The sequence below is a fragment of the Labrus bergylta genome, chromosome 15 (assembly GCF_963930695.1).
Source record: "Labrus bergylta chromosome 15, fLabBer1.1, whole genome shotgun sequence".
NCBI classification, from domain to species: Eukaryota; Metazoa; Chordata; class Actinopteri; order Labriformes; family Labridae; genus Labrus; species Labrus bergylta.
Window position 1 is genome coordinate 23,324,375 of NC_089209.1, and position 8,729 is coordinate 23,333,103.

The window sequence follows — 8,729 nt, forward strand, 5'->3', positions numbered from 1 at the left end:
GAATGTAAATTTCCACAGAATGACTGTGATCCCATAACAATGACACTTGACATTCAAACAAGCAGTGATTAGACTATGTTAATTATTTGAGATGTATGTTGAAGTGTGAACGATTGTACTTCCTGTTACCAAGTAGCCATGTTCACACCTGGTCTACATGACCCCCATGGGTTTAAGTGGAGTTTATTCAGGAACTGTGTATATGCTTTATTTTTTATTTGGCAGTGTTATAAACGAAGGTGTTATAAAAGATCTTTAAAGCTTGAGTTACTGACATAAAGCTTATTTGTAGCCAAAGAAGTATCATTAGTTGAATTGAAAATACCTATTTTTACATAAAAGGGATTTAAATATAAATAGATATTGTAAAGTCTTTAAAGGATCCTGTCATCCAATCAAGTAGTCAGTGTGCAGGTGTGGCCTGTTTTAGAGGCTGGATTAATACGAATAGGAAAACTGTTTTGTTGATAATTAAGTTTAGACAAATACAATTTTAGATTGATATTGTTACAAGTAAAAGTAAAAGGTGGTGATGAAATTTGGTCAAATCTTTTTAAGATGTTAGGACGAATGCAAAACTGTCATAATGACATGATGGTATGTCAGCAAAACTGGAGAGAAGAGTGTTGTACGTGAGAAAAGAGTAGAGATCATTATCTTAAACTCTCTCTGTGTGTGCGTGTGTGCGTGTGTGCATGTGTGCGTGTGTGTGTGTGTGTGCGTGTGTGTGCGTGTGTGTGTGAGGAGAGAAAGAGAGAGAGAGAGCAATCTTCCAGGTGAATCTGGGCATTTCACAAACAGCACAGTGGATGACAGTAAAAGCACCACCTGACCAACTTGGCCCTGATTAACCTAATGAGCTTAAAGTCTTACATCTAAATGCCTTCGTGTGTGTGTGTGTGTGTGTGTGTGTATGCTGATACCCTTAACCATCTGTGCGTCCTGAAGGAGTGCGAGGAAAGAGCCCCCCTCCCTCCCCAATCTGTCTTATCCTCTCAGTTCCTTACCATGGAAAGCGCTGGTAGTGATCACTTCACTTGACAGGTTTCAGGTGTCTTTCCTGCACGGTTTTCACCACAATATTCGGAGGAGAAAGCCTAAAAATCTTTTAAACTAGCTTCAGCAATTTTGGGATGATTACAGAAGACCTTGTCTGATCTGATACAGAAACCTACCAATGGATCCTACTTTTTAACATCAGAAGAGAAGTTTAAAGCTTTTCTATAAAGCAAAATGGGCTGCTCTCCGTCCAAAGGGAAGCTATTTTCAAAGCCAAGTGGACCTGTGCCTCAAAATGCTTCTCCTGCTGAAGCAGAACCAACCAGCATCATTTCCACAACATCACAACAGGACGTTGTTGATTTGAAACCTGATGAGGACGAGGAGGAGAGCAAATGTTTGAAGACTGATGAAACTGAAAATGAACCTCCACCATGTGCAGAAGAACAACCTGTGAAAGAGACCAACGATTCTCCCTTGGCCTCAATCACATCGGCTGCCCAAAACACAGAGAACATTAGAGAAATAGAGGTGGGGTTGTACGAAAAAATAGATGATGGGGTTGTACGAACAGCTAAGATTAAAAAGATGGAGAAAAGAAAGAAAAACAAAGGGAAAAAAAGGTCTTCGGAGAGGAAGAAGTCCTTTACTGTCCCAGTGAAGGTGGACTTCCCTCCACACATGGTGAGAGCTCACCAGGCAGCCTACGCCTTTCTGAACCCAAACATCTCCAAGTATGAGACCCTGCTGGGTCTGCTCGACCAGGCTGCTCAGACACAGCTGTCCCTTCAGCCCATGATGTCTGCTTTGGTGCTGCGATTTGAGGAGATCAATGAGGCTCTGGAGGAAATGGCTGAAGAGGGGGAGCTGATGTTAAAGGAGCATGGGGACTTTATGGCCTTACCTTCAGGGATGTTGGGCCCAGCTGTGATGCAAACCAAACCCAGAAATACCATGGCAAGTCCCCCCGAGCCACCCCCAGATCTGTTACAGCAACTGCTTCAGCATTCAACAGAGAAAATGAGGCTTGTTGGGGGCTCAGTCCAGGCTCTTGGTGATACCACCCTTGAAGAAGCAGTGGAATATTTTTCTTCGCTTTCTAGACTTCTGTTTGAGAAGCTGCAGGCCAAGCAGACGGCAGAGCAGAGGTTGACTCAGGTGTTGGCACGGGTAGAAGGGGCTGCCATGAGGAAGTCAATCCTAGAGGACACAGCACTGCACAGTGAGGACAGTGGCATTGGTGGAGAAAATGAGAGTCTGCCAGGGTCTGAGAGACACCGCAACCACAGGGGGAGTGCTGGGTCAGGAAGTTGTGGGTCTGGAAACAATGTCCGTTGTGCATTTGATACCCAGTCAGTTAATTTACCCAACCTGGAAGATGATGAAGAGGATGAGGAGGAAGATGATGATGAAGATGAAGAGTATGAGGATGATGAAGTGGATGGGCCTGAAAGAAAGAGGTCAAACTCCTCCCCACCAGATCCCTGTCAAGCTCTTCTCTACATGCGTGAAAAATATATGCAGGATTGGCAGCCTTCAGTAAAAAGGCCGCAGACTGCTGTCACTGCATCCAAAGTTGAACGCTCTTCATCTGCCAGATGTGTGAACATAATGATGGAGCTACAAAGGAGCCAGAGGGACTTGGACCAACAAATATCAAAGATGGCTAATTTCCGCGCACACAAAGATGTAGCAGGGCAACAGTGCAAGGTTTATAGAGCTGGACTAAGAAGGCATTCCTCAAGTGGATCAGGAAGTGCACAAAAAGGACCCCTGAGAACAAATCAGTCATCTTGTGTCTTACCAGCGTTGGCACCCCAACCCCCCAAAAGGCCATCAGTCAGAAGGTTGATCAATACCTTTAGCCAAGGGGTTGATGGGAGACCAGGACAGAGCCTTGCTAATATTCCCCCTCATATCAGGAAGCCCAGGAAGAGTAGGATCCTTCTGTTATCCGACACGGTAAATGGTAATGAAGGGGTTTCAGGGATCAATGGAAACAATAACAACAATGGCTGGCCTGATGGTAGGGATGAGCTTGATGAACTCGACAGCCTACCACCTCCACCCCCAGAGGTTTTGATGGATGATTCTTTCCAGAGTACCGAGGGTTTACCAGGTAATGGGACAAGGACACTGGAAGATTCAGTTAGGAGTCTCCCAATGATCAGTCAAAACACTGGAGTCTCCCAGCGCCTGAAGGCCTCTCTGCAAAATGTGAATGTGCTGCCAAACCGAGCCAGTGTGAGGTCAACACCTAATAGCGTCATGGCTATCCATCCTGTCAGTGAGGATGCAATGAGGGCACAAGATGTTGAACAGCAACCACAAACTGATCTGGATCCAGAACTTGAGAAGGCTAACGCTTTGTACCAACAGGCACGCAAGATCATTCACCTGCGCAATGCATCTGAAAACCCGGACAACAGAATGAGCCAGAAATACGACAGCAATGAATTTTATGAGGGTGAGATGACCTCTCCAAGCTTACCTGTGACCGCACCACCTGTCTCTAGAGTCCGTCTGCCGCCATCTTGTCATTCAGTATGCCAGAGGTTTCCCACCCCGCCTGTAAACAGACCTCAGACGGCCTCTAGGTCTTCATCTCGTCCAGGATCTCCAAGAAAAGTGACACGTGCCACGGACAAAAACACTCAAGAGATCATCCCGTCCGTGTCCTTCCACGATGCACGATCAGTCTTCTGCCTGAAAGAATCCCAAGACACCTGCGTCACACCTGGAGGTTCTGTACTTCCCAGACCAATGGGGGAGGCCTCCCGAGGCAGGCTAACCACAAGAGGAATGGACAACTCAACCCGAAGAACCCAATCAGAACAGAGGCCTGGTTTAGCCTCCAGTTAGGCCAAGGTGGAATGAGCCTGTTGTCAAAAAATATTGGTAAGTAAATTCAGAAAGGTGGGCTAGACCTTGCTGGTTTTTATTCCTGCTTTGTTGACTTGGAATTTACTGATAGGCTTACCAGTCATACTTGGCAAGGGTGCATTGTTTGTCAAAAATGGTCTTTACTTGAGCTTTGAAACAGCTTTTGTTAATTCATAGGCTTCAAAAGAGCTAAATGTGTGTTATTCTAAAACATCTTGAAGGAATGTCTTATTATTTTAAAATGCAAATGGAGGTAAAGTTGTATCTTTTTGATAAGGGTGTTGTAAGTTCAATAATAGTGCCCAATATGGTTACTTTGACCTCTGGAGGTTGTTTGGTTTGAGCCTACACAGAGGCTTCTGACTCCACCAGCTGCCTATCTTAGAATGACATCATCTGACCATCTGCATGTACCCGTATACGCCTCACCAGATGCTATTTTATTTTTCAAACAGTGCCAGAGTTTCCTTGGATAATTTTATTTGTAGCTTGTATTATTAACTCTATGGAAGGACTTTCAGTTTGTGTCTATTTTAGTGCCCCCTGAGGACGGAATACCTCTTGTCTCTTAAGCGGATATTCTCACAAAATCTTGCTTTCTTTAAACAGGCTATTGTCACTTATTGAGAATCTTTGTCATGTAAAAGTCTGCTGGCTCTGTTGACACAGAGGGATTTTATCCATTATAGTCAGGCAGCTTAGGACCAGATTTGGGAAGAATGGGGACACGCAAAAGCACCAAATTTTCTTCCACATAGTATCCATCACCATAGCTTTCAATTTTGGGGGGGGGGGGGAACTTCATCAAGATTGCGGTTCCAAGATGGCGGCAATGTAAAGTCTGTAAGTGCCAATATGTCTTCCAAGCCACTTAGAAAGTAAATCTTGGTGTCAATATTTAAATTTTCTGGGTCAAGGAATGCATTAAAATATCACCAGATGATCATTTGTGCCAAGCTCAAATACATATGTTAATTTGGGCAATGTATTACAAAATTTTCCATAGTTCCTTGGCGGTTGGACATGAATTAATTCATAATCATGAAGACATATGGGAATTTCTCCTTATTTATTATGCCTTTCAGCACTGCTTATAAAGTCATGTATATTTCTTGGTTTAGCTCGTTGGGGCCATGGATGTCTCAAACAAAGACAGGACTTCACTCAGGACATCAAAGTTGGGGCCCTTATTGGGACAGAGAGGCAATTTGGATATATTAAAGGCAGAATGTGTGACATTGTACACATAATACAGCAGAAATCAAGTATATCCTCTGTAAACTGTATATCCTCAAGTATATCACTGTCTACAATGAGTGAGAAGCGTGAGTCTCCCCAGCTGTATCGTTGTCGGGCCGTGTTTACATGGACGGGATGGCCTTGTGTATAAAAGCTGTTTTAGTCAAGGACGAGAGAAAAGAAGAATTATATACTCACTGCTTATTTGGATGTCATGTAACCATAGTTAGATCACAGTCATTCCGTGTCAATTAATGTGCAATGATGAAGCTGTGAGCTAACCAAAGTGTGCTAACATTAGCCTGCTAACACAACAATGCAGACCTAATTATGGTGCATTCTAATTCATAACTCCTTCGTGCAAACGCTAGTGGAGAAAAGTGGAGGCTTCAGAATAGCCATACATCAGTTTGTTTTGGTTTCATCCTGGATTCAAAATTTGCACATTCTTTCCTTAATTTGCACAATTGTAATATAAATATGATAAACACAAAATTTGCCTTAGTGTTCTTGATTAATCGTATTCTAACAAAAACCACAAACTTTTTAGTCATTTAGACATAGTTTTGTGCTTAACAAAAATAAAATAAAAAAGAGTTTTGATTGGTTTAGGAACCAAAGCTACTTTGTAAGGTTAAGTTAAAGATTAGGGTTTGAGCCCAAAGTCTGCACATCTACCTTATCACCTGGTTTCACACGGGGCACGTGCAGTGGTATCTGGCATGAAAGCCAAAGCACTTTCTGGCAGAAAGCCCTGGAGGCTGCTTGGCACATAATAAGCGCCATCGCCTTACGTGTCCTAGTTGACCAACACAAAATGGCTTATGTGTTACAGACACGAAATACACTTAAAGCCCCTGTAAGGAGTTTTTAATCTGGTTATGAAACAGACTGAATTTAATACTGATGCTTGTTTTTGTAAAAGTGACAAGATTGAATAATTTTCTTTATTGTTATTTTCATGGCTGTAAACCCTGCCAGGGGTCGGTGTTAGAAGGGGAGATTTAGTGCACTCTGCAAAAACAGACTTTTAATAAATGTCCACTACACTGATTATATAATGTATATAATAATAACTGAGAAGTTTGAATGCTAAAAGACAGCAGGAGGAGATTTTTAAAAATTTTTAATCAAAAGACATGATGTACACATGAAGGACAAGATCAGCAATCAGATCAATCTTACAACTTTGTCCACAGGGGGCGCCAAAGTACACAAACAATACTTTCTCTCAGCAGCTTAACCGTGCAGTGACCAATCCATGAGCAGCATTTTTTTCAATGACATGTTTGTCCCAGTGTTTCCTCTTCTGTTAACTGACCTTAATCCACAAACACAACCTCAAAAAGATGTAAAATATGACAAAGTATTATGATAAGGTGATAACAAAAGTTACTTCCTTAATCTACAGCTAGTGTCAAATATCTAGTGCTGTCTAGTGGAAAAATATCCAACTACAACAGAAGGTCACTTAAATGATCTGGGCTCATGGAAAAGTCAAACAGGAGTGAATAAAACTTCTTCAAACATTTCTGAGGGATGTAATCTATTGAGGGGAACCCGCCACAGACACTGAACAGCCGGTTAAACCCTCTGCTCCTCCTCAACTTCCAAGATATCCCTCATTTCAAAACCATCACCACGGCAACCACATTTTACAGAGGACTTTACACCTACTAGGAGCTAGGTGTAAGATTTAAGGTGTTGATCTGCATACATTGGAACTATCTCAGCTAAGAGCAACACCTTAAATATTAGTAGAGTGTGAACTGAAAATGAGAAATTATATTCGGACTAGACTACATTTGAATTTACACATAGCTGGTGCAACACAATGCAGACTTTAGTTCTGATAGCAGCTCATCATACATGTCACATAATGCAATAATCTAGCATTTTCAATTAGACATTCCTTTTTTAAAGTCCTGATCGTTCAAAAACCAAGTCTCGGTCCAAAGTGGAGTACTTGTTCTAGGGTTTGGCTCCATTTTTTAACGTAGAAAACATCTGATTTTATAACGTACTCACTCTTAAATAAACATAACCCCTGGGGAGTACTTTGAGGAGACCTTGATGCAAACCCACGGTTAAATCTTTTCAAACAGTTTAGTTCTAATTCAAACGTACAGTCACAGTGCCCGATCACTCCCTGCCTCCACAAAACCACCTGCTCTAATCCTGATTGGATTAGCCCTCCTACCCCACCTCTCCACCCCGCTGACAGTGAGCTCTTCAGCCTGCTACCCCTCATAATCCCTGGCACACTGACACTCCTCTTCTCCTCCTCCTTTCTTATAGGCCGAGCTGTCCTCTGATGACGGGTGACGATGGCCAATTGGACACAAATTTACCTGTGACAACAGCCAAAAGCCCCCTCCATTGGTCGGGGGCTTCTAAAGTGAAGGGTGAAGCATATGGAGAAAGGAATTATGGATAATCCGGATTGAAAGTTTAAATGCCTGATTGTTTTGTCCTTTCATCTTTGATTGATGAGCTTTGTTCCAAGTGTGTGTTAACATACATTAATAAAAATTAACTGAAGTGGTTTTTACGTTACTGAACATTTTTATAACTTCTTGAATCATTTTCAGAGTTGATATCACTCTTAGAAGCCAATACATAAACCAAACGTATTGTTTTTAATCCTAATCTACCTTTGATGTAAAAAGAAAACAACCACATGTTCATATTTTGTTATAGCAGATATTTGCAACCATTAATCCCCAAATTGTCCCTTTAGCTCACCTTCTAACATCAGAGCTTGGAGACAAAATCGTGATTAGGGTGTGTAAGTGTTTGCTTTACTTGTGTTTATTGATCGGATGTTGCAGAAATAATTTTGTATATGTATTTTATTGATGTTTTGATGGTTTGTAATAGCTTTCTATTTCTATTAACGATGTTTTCTACCTCGACTGCGTGTCATTAAAAGTGAAAATCATCCAAAAGCCGGTCTCACAATCTGTTGTGTTGAATATTTAAAGTTTGAACGCACTATTAAACCCAACCAGTGAATTTATTTTTGTCAATTACCGTATTGAATTAAAAGGTACTCCAAAGTCTGCCTGTAAGTATTTAAGTTTTAAGTTTTCTACTTTCTTATGAAAGAGGGGACATACAAGAGACAAAGTTAAAGAAGAGCTGTCATAAGCCGTTTTCACATATGCACTCCTCAAAATATCTAGACCATTTCAGGAGGACAGCTATCCCTGAGACTATCCCTGTCACACAGGAGGGGGGGTGGGGGGGTCTCCTGAGGTAAGACGTGACGTTAAAAAACAATGCAGAAGTAGTGTCCGCTATACAACGCTACAACGAGAACATTTGCCTTTATATCAATGATACGAGTAGTTCAAATGAATGAAAACATCAACAGAGGGGATCGTAGCGGACTCATGCATACACTCTAAACACCGTGCAGCAGTCACAGGATATAAATATCACCACCCTCCCATTGGCTGGAGGTGATTTCTCTGGATAATATCCTGCTGTGTTCTCACATCAGCTCACTTGGACTAGGAGAGACTCTGGGTGAAGTCCGAGTGAAAAATGTGTCTGTCTGTGTTCACATATGAAGCTCCTCCTGGAAATTTCTGCAGATTTGAAAG

At 41.9% G+C, this 8,729-nt stretch overlaps 1 protein-coding gene across 1 annotated transcript; it reads left to right on the top strand.

The window, feature by feature from the left end:
* Positions 1–958: 958 nt before the first annotated feature.
* pcare2 (photoreceptor cilium actin regulator 2) lies at positions 959–8,167 on the top strand. The gene is made up of 2 exons (XM_065964061.1): positions 959–3,897; positions 7,420–8,167. Exon 1 carries the CDS (start codon positions 1,234–1,236, stop codon positions 3,859–3,861), a length of 2,628 nt encoding a protein of 875 aa, XP_065820133.1. The 5' UTR covers positions 959–1,233; the 3' UTR covers positions 3,862–3,897; positions 7,420–8,167.
* The last annotated feature ends 562 nt before the right edge of the window (positions 8,168–8,729 follow it).